This window comes from Saccopteryx leptura, chromosome 3 (genome assembly GCF_036850995.1).
Source record: "Saccopteryx leptura isolate mSacLep1 chromosome 3, mSacLep1_pri_phased_curated, whole genome shotgun sequence".
NCBI lineage: Eukaryota > Metazoa > Chordata > Mammalia > Chiroptera > Emballonuridae > Saccopteryx > Saccopteryx leptura.
The window spans coordinates 369,532,196-369,554,355 of NC_089505.1; the positions used below are offsets into that span (position 1 = coordinate 369,532,196).

The 22,160-nt window shown below is 58.9% G+C and overlaps 1 protein-coding gene across 1 annotated transcript in view; it reads right to left on the reverse strand.

Annotated features, from left to right (window-relative positions):
- Positions 1-22,160, reverse strand: part of TRAPPC9 (trafficking protein particle complex subunit 9) — a 364,330-nt gene that overhangs the window by 278,622 nt on the left and 63,548 nt on the right. Inside the window, exons 11-12 of the mRNA XM_066379571.1 lie at positions 13,513-13,639; positions 2,100-2,245 (exon numbers count right to left, since the gene is read on the reverse strand). Of these exons, the coding sequence (XP_066235668.1) occupies positions 2,100-2,245; positions 13,513-13,639 (273 nt within the window). The remainder of the gene's footprint in view (positions 1-2,099; positions 2,246-13,512; positions 13,640-22,160) is intronic.

The following is a 22,160-nucleotide window of genomic DNA, read 5'->3' on the forward strand; positions in this document are numbered from 1 at the left end:
CGAAGATAAACCTGAGATAAATCTCCGCTTAGATAACTTCCACCAGAGAGAAGGAGGGCATCTGCTCTCTGGACCTCGGCGTGGTGGCCCACGTGGGGAGCCCTTTCCACACTCTGTCCCAGAAACTGGGGGTTGGGGGCAGCGATGGCCATCCTTCACCCGTGTGCTTTTACCCGGGCCTACCAGCATCTTCCGGTTGCTCCTGGTGACAAGCTGATCTCTCCCTACGCACAGCAGGCACCTGTCAGGCAGGAAGCACGGCTCTCGTGTCACATCCCCGCACCCAGCACAGCACACGCAGCTGCCGGCTCCTTTGGGGACATTCTCTCACTTGACCCTCCTAAGAGCCCAGCAGGTTAGCTTCCTCTGTCCACACTCCAGACAGCACAGCTGCAGCCCAGGGGGACGGGACCATGTGTCCAAGGTGGTGCAGTGTGCAGAGACAGCTGCGGGGCCAGGCTGTGGCCCAAGTGCCTCTGACCGCCACGGCCTGTCCCAGCCACCACACGGCCTCCAGGGCAGTGGTGACCTCAGCACGGAGCCCCATGGCTAACTGTACAAAACCCCTCACCGCCCAGCGCGCGCTGGCTCAGGACGTGCACGGCCATTGCCGCTGCGCAGTTCAACCCGGACGAGGGCGATGCCAGCAGTATGCGAACAGGAAGACTAGTACATGGTTCAGAGCGGGAAGCGGTCTCACAGCTGCCTCGGGGCTCCTCCTCTGATGCCCTGTGCCCTCCGTGGCAACAACCCCCCCAATGGCACACAAACACCTACTGAGACTGGGATTTTAGGTTAAAGACATGATTCTTCAAGCCTCTAGGCAGGTCCTAGCTGATGAGTGTATTGCCAAAAAGATATTAGAAGCCACAGAATATAAATTAGATTTTCCTACCCATGGGTATTCAACAAATAACATGCATTTTAGCTGAGGCTTCTATTATATCTCAGAAAAAAAGCCTTGCATCATCCACCGAATTTATCCTCAGCACAGGAGAGCAGGTGCTTCTCACTGGGATGAGGAGCCAGCTACGGAGGAAAATTCCCGGGGCTGAGTCACTGAGCCGGCTGGAGCCTGCGCTCCGGCGTACTAGCGCCCCAACCCCAGGCAGGTGACTCAGGGCAGGTGACTCAGGGCAGGTGACTCAGGGCAGGTGACTCAGGGCTCCGCTCTCAGGCTTCTCATCTGCAGATTGGGAACAGATCACCTGCTGTGTCAGCGGCTGTGAGAATCTCTGGGTAACGGCTAAGCCCTCTGCAACATGCAGAGTATTCTTTTCATGAAAAGCAGCCACAACAGCCTGACCAGACGGTGGCGCAGTGGATAGAGCGTCGGACTGGGATGCAGAGGACCCAGGTTCAAGACCCCGAGGTTACCAGCTTCAGTGCGGGCTCATCTGGTTTGAGGGAAAAGCCCACAAGCCTGAACCCAAGGTCGCTGGCTCCAGCAAGGGGTTACTCAGTCTGCTGAAGGCCCACAGTCAAGGCACATATGAGAAAGCAATCAATGAACAACTAAGGTGTTGCAACGCGGAATGAAGAACTAATGATTGATGCTTCTCATCTCTCTCCGTTCCCGTCTGTCTGTCCCTGTCTATCCCTCTCTCTGACTCACTCTCCATCTCTGTAAAAAAATAAAAATATGAAAAAATGAAAAAAAAAAAAAACAGCCGCAACAATTTAGGACTGGAGAGGAAAAAATAGAGAGAGGCAGGGCGGCTCCCCGGGCGCTGACCCTGCAGCCACCTAGTCCCGCGGTGCCAAGGGCCCCACGGTTGTCCTTACCCCCCACGAACGCTGGACAGAAGCCAGCCAGGCCCTGGGCAATCCCTCTGGTCCCCACTTCCCACCTTCCTGTAGTTTTCATAAATCTCCGCTAACAGAGGCCTTCCGGTTCCTACAACCTCCACAAACATCGCCTTGCATGAAACGCATTTTTAAAAACCAGGTCTAAAGGAACTGCCGATGTCGGCAGCACCTGAGAAGCCGAGCGGAGTAGCTGGGCCACGCGGACGTACTGCGCGCACGCGCACAGAGGCACGAGCCACCCCGGCCCGCGTGGGCAGGCGCGGCGCAGAAGGCCAGGGTGGGCGTCCTACCGATTTTCTTGTTCCGCTCCTCCCCGCGGCTGTGGGCGATGATAGGCGAGTAGATGAAGGGGCTCTTGGTGGACACGCTCTGACCCAGCAAGCTCTTCATCTTCTGTGGCCGGAGGCTGGCAGGGAGGTTCAGCAGTTTCACGTGCCTGTCGTTTCAGATGGAACAAAAATTCATCAACCGCCTTGTTAGCTTGGTTTCAGTGGAAACACCACAAAACAGCCTGTTAGAAAAACGGCGTCAAACAGCAGATGGACGGCGGGAAAGAAAGGCACTGCAGGTGGCGGGACAGGGCAGGACGCGGCATGCGGGGCGGGGCGTCCAGGGCCGCCCGCCGTGCGTGCGTGGGCAGCAGCCAGCGCCCCTACACCGGGGCCCCTCGTCTGTGCACGCAGGGAGACCCTCGGCGTCCCCCGGCCCCTCTTCCCTCTCCTCCCTCCGCCTGCTCGCGCCCGCACAGCACAGGACGGCAGCCTGAACGCTAAGATCCCAGGCACCGCGCGCTGGCCGCTCCGTGGACTCTAAGTGAACGGCGGCGCTGCCAGTCGCTTTCATCCCTTGCCCGGCCGAGATGCCAGCTCGCCAGGACTCAGCTCAGATGAGTCTGCCTGCCCTCATTGAAGGTGTTCTCAGCTACGGGCCTGAGCACATTCGGGCGTGCTAACCACTTCGTGTACATGGTGTCAATTAAACATCCCCGCATGGTCACTGGGGTGCTGGGACTACTGTCCCCACATTATCCATGAGGAAATGACCCATAGAGGTTAAGCACACGGCCAACTCTCACCGCTAAAAATTGGTGACAGCAGGAGACACCATACTCTTGAACCATGGCACCTGTGACCTCCCTTGTGACCGGAGGGGCAAGATGGGGGTTAGGATTTGGAACATTCCCAGGCCTCGGAGTGGAAGAGCCGGGAAGTGGGGCAAGATCAGACGATCCGGCCGTGACCCTCTGCCCCCGCCCCAAGTCCCTCTGCAGGAAGGAAGGCCCAGTGGCTGTAGGAGGAAACAACTTGTCCTGCCCTCTGAGACAAGGGCAGTAAAGCTGCCGCCAGCCCTCCCTGCCACCGCGGGGCAGTCCTGGAAGCCAGACCGTGAGAACCTGGGACAGAAGATGGATATGGCCCGGGTCACCCGGTGACCATCACACTTTGTATGTGTGGGACAGAAACGGTGTGGTAGTAAGGGTTCATTTTTCTGCACAAGCACAGGCTCACCTAGTAAAGAGCCCTTAAAGACCTCATGGCCGCACCTCTCTCAGCTGGAGGGAACCACAGATACCTGGTGCCATCCTGTCCTGGCACGGGCCTCCCCACAGCTCTGGGCAAACACGTCAGGCCCTGGAGAGGGAGGGTCACATGCATGGTCCTCACCCAGCTCCACAGGGACCCAAGGCAGTGGACAGCACTGACCACCCACAGCCCTTCAAACCAGAGGGTGTGTGTGGCCTCCGCTTCCCTGTACCTGCGCACACCCGTCAGGGTGCTGTCATCACACAGGATCCGGACCACCGCGGCTGCCATCTGCTCCCGTTCAGCTCTGAGCCCCCCGAGGACGGGCTCCCGGGGCCTTATCTGTCTCTAGCCCAGCATCAAGGGCAGCTCTGTAATGCACAGCTCTCAGGAAATGCTAAATGAATAAACTCCCAGGAGCCCTGGCCGGTTGGCTCAGCGGTAGAGTGTCGGCCTGGCGTGTGGGGGACCCGGGTTCGATTCCCGGCCAGGGCACACAGGAGAAGCGCCCATTTGCTTCTCCACCCCCCCCCCCTTCCTCTCTGTCTCTCTCTTCCCCTCCCACAGCCAAGGCTCCATTGGAGCGGAGATGGCCCGGGCGCTGGGGATGGCTCCTTGGCCTCTGCCCCAGGCGCTAGAGTGGCTCTGGTCGCAACATGGCGACGCCCAGGATGGGCAGAGCATCGCCCCCTGGTGGGCAGAGTGTCGCCCCTGGTGGGCGTGCCGGGTGGATCCCGGTCCCTACAAAAACGTGTGGCTCACCCAGCCAGACTTCAGCTGTGCTGTTCACCGCCTCTTCCACCCGCCCAAGACAGATGTTTCTTTCTATAGATTCCAAACTCGGGCAGACAAGTGGGATCATCGAACCTGAGGAGGCTGCTCTGAGGAGCAGTGAGTTAGGACAGGTAAGGCACCTATCACCGTGCCTGGCCTGCAGCAGGCGCACAGCAGCTCTTCTTGTCCCCTCCTTGGAACGAGCTTGTTCAGAAGCACAGAGAGCCACGTCCCAGGGCCAGAGATGAGGGCACGGGACTGGACCGAAGAAACTTCGCTTCGGTCCCAGCTGTGCCGCGAGCAGCTGCTGGACCTCGGACCGGCAGGCAGGGCCTGGGGGCTCCTCAGCACGCCCCGTTTGTAAGATGTCCCCGTTGTCCTGCAACAGAAGCAGCTCTCGGCTCTATCACACCCTAAAGACGAGACGGGGCCTGTGATCTCAGAAGAGGCGTCTCCGTAAGCACAGAATTCCCGATCCCACCAAAGGTTCTCACTCTACGTAAAGGAATCCGGAGGGCGCGGTCAGCCAGACCAGTAAAGCAACAGGCAGTCACGACGTTCACTCATAACCCAAAACTGAGCGCCGCTGTCTGTTAACAAAAGGCGTGGTATGGGACGCAGCCACCGAGCACCTGACCTAAGGGAGAGGACGCAGGCGGCCTGAGTCGCTGCAGGACCAGCAACGGCGTGCTTGTTCTACGAAGCCGCCCCCAGCAGGCGGGACTCCAGGGACAGAGCGGCCGGGGTGCGCTATGGGACGCAGCCACCGAGCACCTGACCTAAGGGAGAGGACGCACGCGGCCTGAGTCGCTGCAGGACCAGCAACGGCGTGCTTGTTCTACGAAGCCGCCCCCAACAGGCGGGACTCTAGGGACAGAGTGGCCAGGACAGGATTATTTCTAGGAATTCCACTTGGGAGACTGGTGATATTTTAAAAGCCTGACTTCTCAGCATACCGTTGGCTAATTGGGACCGTGCAAGCATCAGCAAACAAAATCTGGCCAACAGGACGGCGCAGGGAAGAACCACTCACCTCCCGCCCTCCATTTCGGATCTGTCAGCCTTCTTTACGGTGGAAACATATCTAAGAACCGAGAGGGAACTCCCCACAGACGGCCGATGACTACAGCTGGCCACATCTGCCCCGTGCCTGGAACAATGTGGAAGCTGCCTGGCCTTCCAGGTCCCGGCGTGGCTGAGTTAGCCAGAAGGGGCAGGCCACACCAGCCAGGGCAGGGACGCAAGACTACCCACTCATACTCCTGAACGCCACTGTGCCTGTCTGTCTTCACACAGCTCTAGGTTAAGAAATCCCCAGGGGAGGTTATGGGTTTGGCGACTCTCCCAAGCCTGACCGGAGGTTCTGGTGGGATCCTGGCAGCCACACCCTCGCCGGTACCTGGGAGGCTGGCCTCGCCCTCTTCATACAGCAAGGAGAACCGCCCTGGGTATCACGGCCTCTGAAACCCGTCCTCAAACGGCATCATTAACTGAAGAGTTGACGTTTTAAAGGCAATGAAACCACTCCAAGCCACTCAGAGCTCACTCTGACTGGAGGGTTTTGATCCTTATCAATAAAAAGAGCCTCATTAACTCTGGGGCTTTTTGTTGGGTTGGAGCAGCTCAACGTTGGTCCATTAAAAGAAAAAAAAAGGAAGACATGTCGGCCAACCCCTCCCTCCATTCCCACGCCAAATGAAAGGCCCACTGGTGTTCTGTAAATGGCATCTAAAGGCCACTCCAGTGTCCTCTTGAATAATTCACGATGGTCAGTGTGCAAGTCATCCCCATGGTTACTTGGGGTGGGATGGCCTCCGATGTACATGGTCATTTTGTGGGGACTTCTGTGGGGGACTAAGTAATATGGCTCAGCTCTGACTGGACTGTCCCCCGCTGTACTCCGGGCAGCCTCCAGGCACGTGGGCTCGCTGGACCATCGCCCGGCTCCTAGCACTTCCCACTGGGCAGGTGCATCTGAGACATCTCCATAAATACTGGCTGAAAGTTAGGGTTAAAACAGGGATGATTTTGTGGGTTTAGGCCCTTTTTTATTTTTATTATTAATATTATTATTATTACTTGCATCATGATGACAGGAAACCACCTTGGGGAGAGCCTGGCCCCTGAGCCCACGCGGCACAGGGCAGGTTGTCGGCACCTGTGAACTGATGACACGGTTTTACTGTCAACAGCTGGGAAAGCCCTCAGCAGACGAACAGGGCTCCGATCATCCGTCCTAAAACCGATGATCACAATTATGACACAACAACAGCAACATTAAATTAAAGTCTAGTGAGTCTCCTAGCAGGTCTGATCACTGACTCACGGACGCGGACATGGCTCAGCCGGCTCACTGACTCACGGACGCGGACATGGCTCAGCGGGCTCACTGACTCACGGACGCGGACATGGCTCAGCCGGCTCACTGACTCACGGACGCGGACATGGCTCAGCGGGCTCACTGACTCACGGACGCGGACATGGCTCAGCCGGCTCACTGACTCACGGACGCGGACATGGCTCAGCCGGCTCACTGACTCACGGACGTGGACATGGCTCAGCCGGCTCACTGACTCACGGACGTGGACATGGCTCAGCCGGCTCACTGACTCACGGACACGGACATTGCTCAGCGGGCTGACTCACGGACGTGGACATGGCTCAGCCGGCTCACTGACTCACGGACGCGGACATGGCTCAGCCGGCTCACTGACTCACGGACGTGGACATGGCTCAGCCGGCTCACTGACTCACGGACGCGGACATGGCTCAGCCGGCTCACTGACTCACGGACGTGGACATGGCTCAGCCGGCTCACTGACTCACGGACGCGGACATGGCTCAGCCGGCTCACTGACTCGCGGACGTGGACCTTGTTCAGCGGGCTCACTGACTCGCGGACGCGGACCTTGTTCAGCGGGCTCACTGACTCACGGACGTGGACATGGCTCAGCGGGCTCACTGACTCGCGGACGCGGACATTGCTCAGCGGGCTCACTGACTCGCGGACGCGGACATGGCTCAGCGGGCTCACTGACTCGCGGACGTGGACATTGTTCAGCGGGCTCACTGACTCGCGGACGCGGACATTGTTCAGCCGGCTCACTGACTCACGGACGCGGACATTGTTCAGCCGGCTCACTGACTCACGGACGCGGACATGGCTCAGCCGGCTCACTGACTCACGGACGCGGACATGGCTCAGCCGGCTCACTGACTCTCGGACGCGGACATGGCTCAGCCGGCTCACTGACTCACGGACGTGGACATGGCTCAGCGGGCTCACTGATTCACGGACGCGGACATGGCTCAGCCGGCTCACTGACTCACGGACGTGGACATGGCTCAGCCGGCTCACTGACTCACGGACGTGGACATGGCTCAGCGGGCTCACTGATTCACGGACGTGGACATGGCTCAGCCGGCTCACTGATTCACGGACGCGGACATGGCTCAGCCGGCTCACTGATTCACGGACGCGGACATGGCTCAGCCGGCTCACTGACTCTCGGACGCGGACATGGCTCAGCCGGCTCACTGACTCACGGACGTGGACATGGCTCAGCCGGCTCACTGACTCTCGGACGCGGACATGGCTCAGCCGGCTCACTGATTCACGGACGTGGACATGGCTCAGCCGGCTCACTGATTCACGGACGTGAACATGGCTCAGCCGGCTCACTGACTCTCGGACGCGGACATGGCTCAGCGGGCTCACTGACTCTCGGACGCGGACATGGCTCAGCCGGCTCACTGACTCTCGGACGCGGACATGGCTCAGCCGGCTCACTGACTCACGGACGTGGACATGGCTCAGCCGGCTCACTGACTCACGGACGTGGACATGGCTCAGCCGGCTCACTGACTCACGGACGTGGACATGGCTCAGCCGGCTCACTGACTCACGGACGCGGACATTGTTCAGCCGGCTCACTGACTCACGGACGTGGACATGGCTCAGCGGGCTCACTGACTCTCGGACGCGGACATTGTTCAGCCGGCTCACTGACTCACGGACGTGGACATGGCTCAGCGGGCTCACTGACTCTCGGACGTGGACATGGCTCAGCCGGCTCACTGACTCATGGACGCGGACATTGTTCAGCCGGCTCACTGACTCACGGACGTGGACATGGCTCAGCCGGCTGACTCACGGACGTGGACATGGCTCAGCCGGCTCACTGACTCACGGACGTGGACATTGTTCAGCCGGCTCACTGACTCACGGACGTGGACATGGCTCAGCCGGCTCACTGACTCACGGACGTGGACATTGTTCAGCTGGCTCACTGCAACACTTACCAGGAGCTCAGACTCCACGCGTGCAGATTACTGAGCCTTCCTGGGACTCGCTACGTCTGATTTGAATGTTACCTTGAAGTGATGAAGTCCACGTTTCCAGGTGTAGGTGACACATTAGTTACGACATTAAGATAGACTTGTCTTCTAAGAAACAACAGTGGCCCAGGCCATCGGTACTGCAGGGAGAGACGGGGACTGGTTCGTAGAGGGTGACAGTCACTCGCCCGGTGTGAACACACAGCCCCCATGGGCAAACTCACTGAGCACCTGCGGTGCCCCCAGCCTGGACTGGACACCGGTGGCGGGTCTGTGCCCTCGGTCAGCACCCCAGGACACTTGGCCTCACCTTTTCTGCCTCAGAGTACAGCTTTGCGTTCCCTGTCACCTGACTCTCACCACAAGCTTACCCTGAGAACCGCATTTGTGACGTGCGTGGTGTATACACAGTCCACCCGTGACTCCGGACGTCCTCAACTGCACGGCTGGGCGAGCCTGGCCGGCGCCTGCCGCAGCAGAGCACTACAGACTGGTCGGCAGCTGGGACCACCGGCATCGATTCCTGACACTGCTGGGGGCGGGGCGTGCAACCCCAGGGTGTCGGCATCGCTGGGCTCTTGGTGAGGACCCTCCTCCTGGTTCAGGGACGGCCGCCTTCTCACAGTGACCTCCCACGGAGAGGAAAGAGGCTGACCTCATGATCTCATCTGAGCCTCATCACCTCCCAGAGGCTCCCCTCCCAATGCCATCCTACTGGGGGTCGGGCGTCAGCAGATGAACTGCAGGGGGTGGGGCCAAGCAGGGCTGTGCTGGGACCCACGGCCATCCTCTGGGAGAGCCGGGTTTGCTCGTCCTCCTGACAGCAAGCCACGTGTGCACTCGGCAGAGCGAGTGCGGAACAGCCGAGACGACAGCCCTCTCTGTTCCTCTGCGTGCTGGTCTCCCGCACACACAGCCCGGGCGGAGAGAGACAGCACACAGCACGGACTAGAAGTACGACCCCTGGTGTGACTTTGGAGGAAAAAGACCTTACTTTGACAAGGGAAAAGGACAGGGATAGAGGCTGAAGAATTCTGAAACAAGGACACCACATTTATCCTAATTTTTGTACTTTCAAATGGCAAAAACTTGAGGGAGAACAGTACAAAAGCCAAGCTATCTAGGCGTGAAAATTAATCTCAAATACAAAGGCAGAGTCGTTTATTAGTAAGAACGGGCACGCACAGCAGCCTGTGAGTCAGACGGTGCCACAGCCCTGAGAGGACAAAGCGCAGCTCTGAGACGGAAGGCGGCCTCGCCTCCCCGGCCAGGGCCGCACTGGCTGCAGCACTGGGCCTGCTGGCTGCCTCCCGGTCTGCACACCCCGTTCTCCTGCGCCCAGCAGCCCCTAGGCTGGGCTGCAGGAGCTACACACACCCTCCTCTCCACTGTGGGGTCTGGGGGCTGGCTCAGGCCCGAGCCCAGGACCCCAGAGGCAGTGGGAGGCGAAGGGACGCCTGTGAGAGAAGCCTGAGAGACAAACGCGTCCTCTCTGCCACAGGAGCACCGAGGACACCCGCTCTCCCTTCCCGGACCCGGGGGTGAGGGCTGCTGCGGCCACCTCAGCACAGCTGGGCCCGAGACGAATGCCAGCAGGGCACAGGAAGAGCCACGGTGGGGAGAGAAGCCACGTCCCGATGAGGCGGTCTGGGGCCCGACTCCAGCCTGCCCGAGGCCCTGCACTGTCCAGTGTGTGCTCCACGTCCCGAGGAGGCGGTCTGGGGCCCGACTGCAGCCTGCCCGAGGCCCTGCACTATCCAGTGTGTGCTCCACGTCCCAATGAGGCGGTCTGGGGCCCGAGTCCCGAGGAGGCGGTCTGGGGCCCGACTGCAGCCTGCCCGAAGCCCTGCACTTTCCAGGGTGTGCTCCACGTCCCAATGAGGCGGTCTGGGGCCCGACTGCAGCCTGCCCGAAGCCCTGCACTGTCCAGTGTGTGCTCCATGTCCCGATGAGGCGGTCTGGGGCCCGAGTCCCGAGGAGGCGGTCTGGGGCCCGACTGCAGCCTGCCCGAAGCCCTGCACTGTCCAGTGTGTGCTCCATGTCCCAATGAGGCGGTCTGGGGCCCGACTGCAGCCTGCCCGGAGCCCTGCACTTTCCAGGGTGTGCTCCATGTCCCGATGAGGTGGTCTGGGGCCCGAGTCCCGAGGAGGCGGTCTGGGGCCCGACTGCAGCCTGCCTGAGGCCCTGCACTTTCCAGGGTGTGCTCCACGTCCCAATGAGGTGGTCTGGGGCCCGAGTCCCGAGGAGGCGGTCTGGGGCCCGACTGCAGCCTGCCCGAAGCCCTGCACTGTCCAGTGTGTGCTCCATGTCCCGATGAGGCGGTCTGGGGCCCGACTGCAGCCTGCCCAGAGCCCTGCACTTTCCAGGGTGTGCTCCACGTCCCGATGAGGTGGTCTGGGGCCCGAGTCCCGAGGAGGCAGTCTGGGGCCCGACTGCAGCCTGCCTGAGGCCCTGCACTTTCCAGGGTGTGCTCCACGTCCCAATGAGGTGGTCTGGGGCCCGAGTCCCGAGGAGGCGGTCTGGGGCCCGACTGCAGCCTGCCCGAAGCCCTGCACTGTCCAGTGTGTGCTCCACGTCCCGAGGAGGCGGTCTGGGGCCCAACTGCAGCCTGCCCGAAGCCCTGCACTTTCCAGTGTGTGCTCCACAAAGTCCCTTGGTGCTTATCATCTTGGTCAGGTGTTCTGTCAGCCGCTGACAACAAACTGTAACAGACACAGCTGTCTATTCGTTCAACACCACAATCTCCAGGGGCTCCAAAGACAAAGGAGTTTCAGGGAGATGGTCCAAGAGGAGGCTCAAGGGTCAGCAGAGACATTCTCCACTTCTGTAAGTTCAGTAGGAGAAAGACATGGCGGAGATGTTGGCCGGCTCACCCAGCACTAGCTCTGACCCTTCTCCCTCGCCCCAGACCTTCTTACAATGACAGGCAGCCATGAGACACACGTCCAGTTGGTGAGACTGGGGCCGAAGCCCACTATGAATCTGTCGAGAATGTGGTTGCTTTCCCAGTAGACAAAGCACAGGCATCCCTCTCTCGTCTTCCTGTCTCGGATGCAGATGTGTGCTCTGGAGCTGCGGCAGCCATCTGGTCACCATGAGGTAAAGAAAGAGTCGTAGAGAGGCTACCTGTTCTCAGAAAACTAACCTCTCACTGTCACCATAGTGCTAGGTCTTCTGTTTTTTGCATCCGAAGTAACTTCACAGATACAAAGGGTGCTGTCATTTCCATCTGGGTGACTTAGGAAAAGGCTTTATGGCAGAGCTAATCCTTGTAGTAAGTCCTGAAAGACGACTAAGCACCATCAGGCAGAGGAAGGGCGGGGAGGCATTTCAGGAGAAGATGAAGCCTCAACAAGGAATGACACCCACCGCACCTTCTCCCTAACTGTCCCCTCACAGCCAGTGGCCCGACCGGTTCAAGCGTCAGCCTGGGCACCGAGGATAACATGGCAGGTCTGAGGGCGTCAGCCTCAGGTGCTAAATCTAGCTTGGTACTCAAGCATCATCCCTAGGTGGGGCTTGCCAGGTGGGTCAGCATGCGGGAGCATGTGGGAGTCTGTCTCATTGTCTCCCCTCCTCTTACGTTAAAAACAAAAACAAAAAAAGGCTTTCTAGTCTTTAATTTTAAAAAATGAATCATCTCTTAATCCGAAATCAATCACGTTCCACTTTGAGTCCTACTACCTGAGATTGTGTCAGCGATGAGGAGGCAGCGTGCACGACAGAAGCCCCCCACCTTCCTCGGGGCCCCCATGCCAAGGGTCAGAGTTCCTTTCAGGCCCGGCCCGGCCGTCTGGATGGGGGAGCATCTGATAATAACAGTCCAATCAGCTGCATACTCTGTGAGTGTCCACCAGGACATCCTAAACTCAAGGGTGGCCTGCCAGTGACTTCTGCGCACGGCGACCCCGTCTGGCCCGTTCTCTGGAGCACAAGCCTTCCTGCTAGCAGCAGACCTGCTGGTCGGGCAGGACCGCACTGCCCGGCAGGAGTCGCAGGGGCAGACAGCGCCGTCGTGAGGGGCACCGCACCTCACGCGCCCACAGGACGCATCACTGATCCCCCCAGCAGCCTAACGCCGGGGCTTCTAGTCCTTCCTTCTTTTCTGATAAGCAAGCTGATGCCCAGGGCAGCTGAGTGACCTGCTGGTGTAACGCCCAGCCCACGGAGGTGAGCCGAACCGCAATGCCTGGTGGGACTTGGGCACAGCGGCCATGCCAGGCGCACCATGAAGATGATCAGCATCTTGTCAGGGGGCCACACTAAGGTTACATCACTTCTGGGACCAGCAAACTGTCAAGTGCCCACTGTTTCTCTTCAGTCTTCCTAGATGTCTTTCAGAGATTCAGATGTCATTTCATGAGAGTCACTCATAGGCTAATTTTTAGGTACCCCTTTACATGTGCAAAGGTCCTGTGCCTTCTAGCACTTTACGATCTATGGAGACAGTGGCACAGAAAGGTCACCCAGGGCTGCGTGCAGCGGCAGAGGCTGTAAGAGCTGGGCAGTGGGTGCTATGGCCACCCAGAGGGCTCTGCCAGCCAGGGTCAGCGGGTGGGCTGCAGGAGGGGGTGTCTAGAAAGGCTCCCCAAAAAGTGGGCACGGACTGAGTCTAAGGATGAGCCAAGGAAAGTCGGAGAAAGGAGAGATGAACTCTGGGGAGTCGGGGGCAGAGCGCAAGCAAAGGCACCGCGGCACGTGGTACATCCGAGGAGTCACGCCCGTTCCGTGTCGCGGGGCCACCGCGTCTAAGAGAATGGGAACCTTCCAGAAGCTTGTAAGCAGAAGAGACGAGGCCAGCTTCGTCAGGTGGCAGCGGAGCGGTCACGACGCAGGGGGCGTGGGTCTGTACCTGGCTCGGCCAGTGGACAGCGAGGTAACCCTGGCAGCCATGTGGTCACCAGCCTGCTTCTCACCCTATAAAATACCCACTGACACCTCCTAGGACTGTGGGTGGGTCTGATGAGGTACCGGACCAGACACACAGCCGGCGACAAACGGAAACGCCCCCAAAGACCTGCACTGGTGACCAGACCCGAGGACGGAGTCCCCCCGTGGGCCGTCTCACCTGACGATGGGCAGCTTGGTGAGGGGCACGGGCGGCAGGCAGAGGCCGTCGGGCAGGGCGATGGGCTCCATGGTGCCCGGGCACTTGGACGTGTAGCTCTCCAGGCTCTGTGCCACGTCCTTCTTCTCTGGAAAGAAAACAGACACAAAGTAAAGGCTAATTAAACCGAAGCACATGCGGGAAGCTTTTATTTTACTTTTTTATTTTAGCAAAACTAAAACTCTGAACCCAATCCCTGACAGTTCCATGAGTCCACTCTTCTGGCAGCAGAAAAGGGGCAGTGACCACAAGAGACCAACAGAAAGTAGAAGTTTCATTCAATTTACTTAAATATTCACCAGCAGCCGCTCCCTTTATGGGCCCGTGTATAAAATGAAAATTAAGCTACTATCTTATAGGAGATGTCATCTTCCGAGAGACAAACCCTTCCTAGACTCCGAGAAAGTCAGCAGGCAGGCGGGACACGGGCTCGGCCCGTTTTATTCCTGCAAACGCTTTCCCGGCGATGACGAGGTGCTGAGCACAGTGCCGGCTCCAGCCCCAAGGAGTCTGCAGGCCACCTGTGTAAAGGCACTGAGGGGTAACTACAAGCCCAAGTTTCCGGCGCCGAAGCAGGGCTTTGTGGGCTGACCGTGATCTCCACCCCACCCCCGCCCTGTCTCGAGGAGGGACAAGAGGACAGAGGTGACAGTAATCAGTGTTTGCTCGTGTCTGCGATGTGCTCGGGTCGCTGGCTCCCCGACTGGAACTCCGCCACGCTGGGAAGCACAGGCTCCTGCTCTAACGCCCGCCGTCACCCAGGAAGGCGGCATCACTGAGCCCACTGCTCTAACGCCCGCCGTCGCCCAGGAAGGCGGCATCACTGAGCCCACTGCTCTAACACCCGCCGTCGCCCAGGAAGGCGGCATCACTGAGCCCACTGCTCTAACACCCGCCGTCACCCAGGAAGGTGGGCATCACTGAGCCCACTGCTCTAACGCCCGCCGTCACCCAGGAAGGCGGCATCACTGAGCCCACTGCTCTAACACCCGCCGTCACCCAGGAAGGTGGGCATCACTGAGCCCACTGCTCTAACGCCCGCCGTCGCCCAGGAAGGCGGCATCACTGAGCCCACTGCTCTAACGCCCGCCGTCGCCCAGGAAGGCGGCATCACTGAGCCCACTGCTCTAACGCCCGCCGTCACCCAGGAAGGCGGCATCACTGAGCCCACTGCTCTAACGCCCGCCGTCACCCAGGAAGGCGGCATCACTGAGCCCACTGCTCTAACGCCCGCCGTCGCCCAGGAAGGCGGCATCACTGAGCCCACTGCTCTAACGCCCGCCGTCGCCCAGGAAGGCGGGCATCTCTGAGCCCACTGCTCTAACGCCCGCCGTCGCCCAGGAAGGCGGCATCACTGAGCCCACTGCTCTAACGCCCGCCGTCGCCCAGGAAGGCGGCATCACTGAGCCCACTGCTCTAACGCCCGCCGTCGCCCAGGAAGGCGGCATCTCTGAGCCCACTGCTCTAACGCCCGCCGTCGCCCAGGAAGGCGGCATCACTGAGCCCACTGCTCTAACGCCCGCCGTCGCCCAGGAAGGCGGCATCACTGAGCCCACTGCTCTAACGCCCGCCGTCACCCAGGAAGGCGGCATCACTGAGCCCACTGCTCTAACGCCCGCCGTCGCCCAGGAAGGCGGCATCACTGAGCCCACTGCTCTAACGCCCGCCGTCGCCCAGGAAGGCGGCATCACTGAGCCCACTGCTCTAACGCCCGCCGTCGCCCAGGAAGGCGGCATCACTGAGCCCACTGCTCTAACGCCCGCCGTCGCCCAGGAAGGCGGGCATCACTGAGCCCACTGCTCTAACGCCCACCGTCACCCAGGAAGGCGGGCATCTCTGAGCCCACTGCTCTAACGCCCGCCGTCGCCCAGGAAGGCGGCATCACTGAGCCCACTGCTCTAACGCCCGCCGTCGCCCAGGAAGGCGGCATCACTGAGCCCACTGCTCTAACGCCCGCCGTCGCCCAGGAAGGCGGCATCTCTGAGCCCACTGCTCTAACGCCCGCCGTCGCCCAGGAAGGCGGCATCTCTGAGCCCACTGCTCTAACGCCCGCCGTCGCCCAGGAAGGCGGCATCTCTGAGCCCACTGCTCTAACGCCCGTCACCCAGGAAGGCGGCATCACTGAGCCCACTGCTCTAACACCCGCCGTCGCCCAGGAAGGCGGCATCACTGAGCCCACTCTGCAGATGGAGACGCTGAAGCCCAGTGAGGTCAGACGGCTTGTCGGAGACCCTGTGCTTGGCCCTGAGCCTGTGGTCCGGTCACTGTACTGTTTAGCGGAATCAGGGAAAGGAAGGAACGGGGGGGGGGGGGGGGCTGGTGGCTCCCGTCTCTGGGCTCTAACTCCTGTGTCACTGCAGACAGGGAGAGACGCAGACCTGGAGAGAGGAATGACCGGGGCACAGCCGTGGGGGGAGGCCCACAGCAGTGCAGTCAGACCTGGGTGGGCTCGGATCAACGGCTTGGCCTTTCTGTCTGCTCTCTGACCGCCATGGGGGAAGCCGTTCCGCTGTGCTGAGCCTTACGAAGAATGACGAAAATGGTGCGAGATGGCGCATTAGAAACGGACCGGGAGGTGCGGGCACGGAGCACAGCGATGTGACGATGGCTGTTGTCATCGCCACACAGCTGCCCTGAAGGGAGCATGAGGAAGTCCCCGAGACCGGGCGGACGTCGCAGAGTGGCCAAGGGCCCCACCAACACCGCTGAGCATACACAGGACCCAGGCGAGGCCCTCGCAGGCCTCAGGCGCGTGTGTCCCTGGCCGGCCTGCCGCCGCGGGAATCTGCTGGGTCTCGGCATCGTCCGTTAGGGAGCAGGAGAGCACGCAGAGTGAATTCTGAATCCAACCCAGTGATGGTGATCACAGCGTGAACGGGATCCTTTAAATAATCAAGTCATCTTCACTTTATAGCTGACAAACCTCCCGGGGCCTCCAGCTGACAGCACGTCCACGGCCTGGTCTGCCTAACACGCGGCGGAGCACTCGGGTTTAGGGGCCCCACTGAGGAGAATTATGCGCCCCATCAACCCCACAAGAGTGAAGAGAGAAGGGAGCCTGTGTGACGTCTGGTGCCACCTCCAACGTTACCTGGGAAGGAAGGACCCGTGAGCACGTGACTTGGCTCATCTACGACGGCTCTTCCGTAAAGAAAACGACGTAGGTGACAAGTGCCGTTTGCTCGTTTCAGAGGTGACACCAGTGTGAGAAGCAGCACACCACGGCTTACCCATTCCTGGCCCTTCTCAGGGATAATCTGAGACGACCGTGTCTGCCCTGAGCCCATTACGGAGCTATGAACAGGTAGAGGACAGAGAGAGGAGGAGGAAGGACATCTCTTCCTGCAGATCTGAAAGAAGAAGACTAAGGGGGGTGACGACGTACAGCGTGGCCCGCCGCATCTCAGACTCTCCTTCAGGGTTCTCAGGTGGTCGCCTACAGAAATGAGACCCACAGGAAGGCTCTGAACTGGTTTCGTAAGGACAGTATTATTATACCGCCTGAGCAGGCGGTGGCGCAGTGGATGGAGCATCGGCCTGGGATGCAGAAACCCCAAGGTCGCCAGCTTCAGCACAGGGTCGCCAGCTTGAGTGCAGGGTCGCTGGCTTGAGCCTCGGATCATCCACATGACCCCATGGTCGCTAGCTTGAGCCCACGGTCACTGATTTGAGCAAGGAGTCACTGGCTCAGCTGAAGCCCCCTGGTCAAGGCACATATGAGAAAGCAATCAATGAACAACTAAGGTGCCACAACAAAGAATTAATGCTTCTCATCTCTCTCCCTTCCTGTCTGTCTGTCTCTGTGTGCCTGTCTGTCTCTCTCTCAATAAAAATTTTTTTTAAAAAGGAATAGTATTATTGAATTTTCAACATTATAATGCTCAGATCTCAGGGGGTCCCCAATAGTGCAGGCCCCGTCTTGTCCACCTGGGTTCTAACTAAGTTGAAAACAAAACAAAGATACTAAGACCCTTTCTTTATTACTGATACGGACCACACTGAATGACGTGACATGCTTTCTTAGGAGGGGCAGCTCCTCACTGACACCAAGAACTGGGCAGATAGTCCCCTGACCCAGACACAGGCTGTGCTGAGCGGGCCAGGCACCCCCTGCTTGCCCCCCAGAGGCCACGGCCCAACCAGCACCGAGCCCCGACGAGCACACAGGCTCTCTGTGGTCACAGACAGGTGACAGGAGAAGGCCAGACGGCCCACGGACAACACTCTGGGAAAGACAGAGGTGAAGGCCGTGAGAAAAGAGCGAGCCCAGAGATGCATTGGAAAGAAACAACCCTAGTTCAGTGAGAGTCAAGAAGCCAAAAGGTGAATTTTTCTGGAAAGAAGGGAAATGAGGGTGAGTGTGACAGAAAGGCCAGTGAGGATGCAGACCAAAAACACCGCCGTGCACGGGAGCTATGTGGCCATTTGTCATCTTCCAAAGAAAGTAGGGAGCGCAGGAACCCACCATGAAGACACTCAGGTGGGGACCGAGACAGTGGTGGCCGGGCCCTGGGCCGTGGGCGCTGCTGGCAGCACGCAGCAGTGGCAGGCACGCCAGGCCCTGCATCAGGGTGCCTGCGTCAGGTCTCCCTGAGCACTGACACTTCCCTGGGGAGGGAGGCGCTGCCCTTAGCCCTCCTGCAGGTCCCCCTGAGTACGGACACTTCCCTGGGGAGGGAGGCGCTGTCCCTAGCCCTCCTGCAGGTCCCCCTGAGCACTGACACTTCCCTGGGGAGGGAGGCGCCGCCCTTAGCCCTCCTGCAGGTCCCCCTGAGCACTGACACTTCCCTGGGGAGGGAGGCGCTGCCCTTAGCCCTCCTGCAGGTCCCCCTGAGTACGGACACTTCCCTGGGGAGGGAGGCGCTGTCCCTAGCCCTCCTGCAGGTCTCCCTGAGCACGGACACTCCCCTGGGGAGGGAGGCGATGTCCTTAGCCCCCCTGCGGGGCTGCGGACCCCAAGGACCCAGGCGTGCTCTCTCCTTCCTGGGCGCACACTGCTGGTCAGCAAGGCTGAGGCTGTGAGCCCCCCTCTCCACCCGGCCGGGGCTCCTTCCACCACGCACAGTGGCTGACTTCCCTGGGCACGAGTGGGCCCATTCCACAGATGGGGAGTCTGAGGCTTGGAAAGGTCACGTGAGCTTTCCCGGGGTCAGTCAGGGAATAAGTGGCTAAACGATATTCATACTTCGACCCACGAGCTCACGCTTCTCACGTTTTCCATGTTGCCGCACTGCCCACCCAGACTGCCCCAGCGTGCGAAAGCACCTAGGAGAACACCCAGAACTCGGGCCCTAACGTCCCCCTCATCAGACACCTTCCAGAGCTAGCTTCCTCATCCTGCACACACACCCGGCAGCACCATGGTCCGCACAAGGCCGGCCACGGCCACGTGCCACCACCGCAACAAGGAACGACCTTCCAAACCAGCGGGCGCGGACGAAGCCCGATCACGAGCCAGGGACACCAGCCTCTTCTAGCAGCGCCGGACGGACAGACAGAGACGCGCAGCGAGCCGCGCCACCCCCCTCCCCCCTCCCCGTCCGCTCTGCCTCGTAGCCGCGCCTCCTGTGATTTACACAGCAGCACCTCGGAGGCCCTGACAGGCAGTCAGTCAAGTGCACCGGGAGATTAAATATTTTTCCTTGTTCTCTCCAAGTACAGAAACACATCCTACCGGCATGAAAGGCAATTATTTCCAGCCCCCGCTTACGGCGTCACCGTCGGTGTAAAGCACCACCTTGAAAATATTTAACTATCTCCGAGGTCTCGGTAGAGCACTCAGAAGGGGAGGCTGTCTGAAGGGGGAAGACGCAACGCGTAATTAGAAATAATCTGCGCATCCAATTAGGAAGTAACGGCTAGATAAGACAGGGCACGGCGACGTAATGCTAATGGATGCCACCACTGAAAAGGACATTTATGAAGAGCCTGCAATAATACAGAGAACGTCTGTTATGTGCTACGGAAAATCAGGAGGCAGAATCGCATTTATGAGACAAATTCAATTTTAAAACAATCCGATTTAAAACAATAGGAAACAATATTGAAGGAACACGCCACACTGGTAAACGAAAGGTGTTTGCCCACGCAGGATTATGCATAATTTTTTTCCATTCTGTTTCTGTTTTCCAAGATTTCTAAAAGTAGCATACATTATTTATATAATAAAAATAATTTCAAACACACTTAAGCATTGAATTTTCCAAACAGTTCTCTAAAGGAAAATCGGGGTTTATAAAGGGTCTGTGTGACTGGCGAACATGTCAGAGGAGGAGGGCGCTTTCTGGGGCCCCTCGCTGCGGCCACGGGGCGTGCACTGCGGGGCCACATGCGGCCCTCACAGCTGTCTCTGGCGGTGCTTAGGAGTGACAGCTGCAGCAGCGACCGGCGTTTAATGAAGACTTGCTACATGCTGGCATTGAGCCAGACCCTCCACACACATCAGCTCGTTAACTTCTCCCTGAAGCCGCATGTGGGGAGCCACCGATGTCCTGACTCCACAGACAGCAGGGGGCCTGCCCCTCGCCACGCTCAGCTAGCGCCCTTTCTTCCGAGACTGTTTCAGAGATTTCACCCCACACTGCCCTCTCGCACACACACGGAGTCTCTGTCCGGGGAAGAAGGAAGACCCCAGCCTCGAACACTCCACCGGATGGGCGCCTGTCTCTCCGAGGACAAGCTCTCCTGAGTCTTCAGTCTTCTCTGCCCGGTGGGTCTCAAGTCACACATACAGAGCAGTCATTTGGGAAAGGCAATGTTAACTTCATTCAGTTCCGCACATGCTGACTTCCTCCTGGGTGAAAGCATTGTCCTAAACATGGTGACAGATGCCAGGTGGCTAAGACGTGGCCCCGCCCCAGGGAGTCCCTCGTCCAGTAAGACAGAAGGTGACTAAGACGTGGCCCCGAAACCCGGGAAGGAAATGGCTCTCAGGACGCAGTGGAATGAGGCTGATGTGAGAACCCAGGGGGGTGACGAGGAGGCGAGGAGGAAGGAACTCTTGCTGTCATAGGAGTGTGGGAAACAGGGACGAGGACAGATGTTGGGCGGATAAAATGTATTATGCTCACTTTGTTAAAGATAACACGAGGAGGCAGTCGCCCAGGTGATATTAATGTGTGTTGGGGTGGGCTAGGGGCAAGCAGAATCCTTGTAGCCTTGGTTTTGGGATTAAGCCTTTCCCACCCTTTTTGCTGTAGGGCGGTACAATCCAATCATGCCTCAGAGAAGTGTCTTTGTATTAGAGACCTCCCTATTATGTATATTGGATTAAGAGTTTGGATTTCTACACTATAAAATGGGGGCAAAACGAGAGCTTGGGCTCTTGGTTCCTGAGATTAGCATGAGAGAGCAGAGAAAGTAGAGCCAGCAGCGGAAGGCGGCCACGTGGAGGAGGCCAGGAAAAGCAGCCAAGATGGTGGAGTGCTGAGTGAGATGCCAGTTTGTACAGAGTTTGTATCTGGGATAAGGAAGGAGATGGGGAACTGAGGAAAATAAGGCTGGTGAGCTAGAAACCTTTGATTCTAGGAAACTCGGATAAGTCAGTGGCTTTGTGAGCACTGAGTGTGACTGGGTTTTGGAGCCCAGTGTGTATTTTTACTTGCCCGCCGGGTGCAAGCTAGGATTAAAGGCTATGGCCCACCAGTTTTTGGCTCCATGGTTTCTTTACCGACTGTCCGAATCCAATGCGAACCTGCAAGGGCCGGGCTGCTCTGATGGTGGCCCCCGGCCCTGCCTGCTGGCTTTACAACAGAGCACGCTGCGACAGGGGCAGCATGGACTCCACCTGATCTGCTTCGAGAACCACCAAAACTCCGACCTACATGAAATACGGAGTACGCAGACGCGGAAAGCAGAGGGTTAGGCTAAACAGGCGACTTGAATCAAATTGTGACTGTCCCTGAGCGGGAGGTAAGACTTTCCTGTTTAACCCACAGGCAGGGAAGGGAAGGTGAGGGGGGGGGGGGGGGAATGATACATACTAACTGTTTAACCCACAGGCAGGGAAGGGGAGGTGAGGGTGGTAGGGGGGGAATGATACATACTAACTGTTTAACCCACAGGCAGGGAAGGGAAGGTGAGGGGGGGGGGGAATGATACATACTAACTGTTTAACCCACAGGCAGGGAAGGGGAGGTGAGGGGGGGGGAATGATACATACTAACTGTTTAACCCACAGGCAGGGAAGGGGAGGTGGGGGGGTGGGGAATGATACATACTAACTGTTTAACCCACAGGCAGGGAAGGGGAGGTGGGGGGGGGGGAATGATACATACTAACTGTTTAACCCACAGGCAGGGAAGGGGAGGTGAGGGTGGGGGGTGGGGAATGATACATACTAACTGTTTAACCCACAGGCAGGGAAGGGGAGGTGGGGGGGGGAATGATACATACTAACTGTTTAACCCACAGGCAGGGAAGGGGAGGCAGTGAGGAGTTAGTCGAGGTTCCCTCTTGGGGCAGTGAGTGAACCGATACAGCCTGGGCACCTGCCGCACTCAGTGACAGGCATGATCTGGTGCAGACGGAGGCCGACCATAAAGGGGCAGAGAAGCAGGAAGACGCCAGGCAGGCAGGGCGTGGCCAGGGCGCCTGAGGCCTGAGGGTGC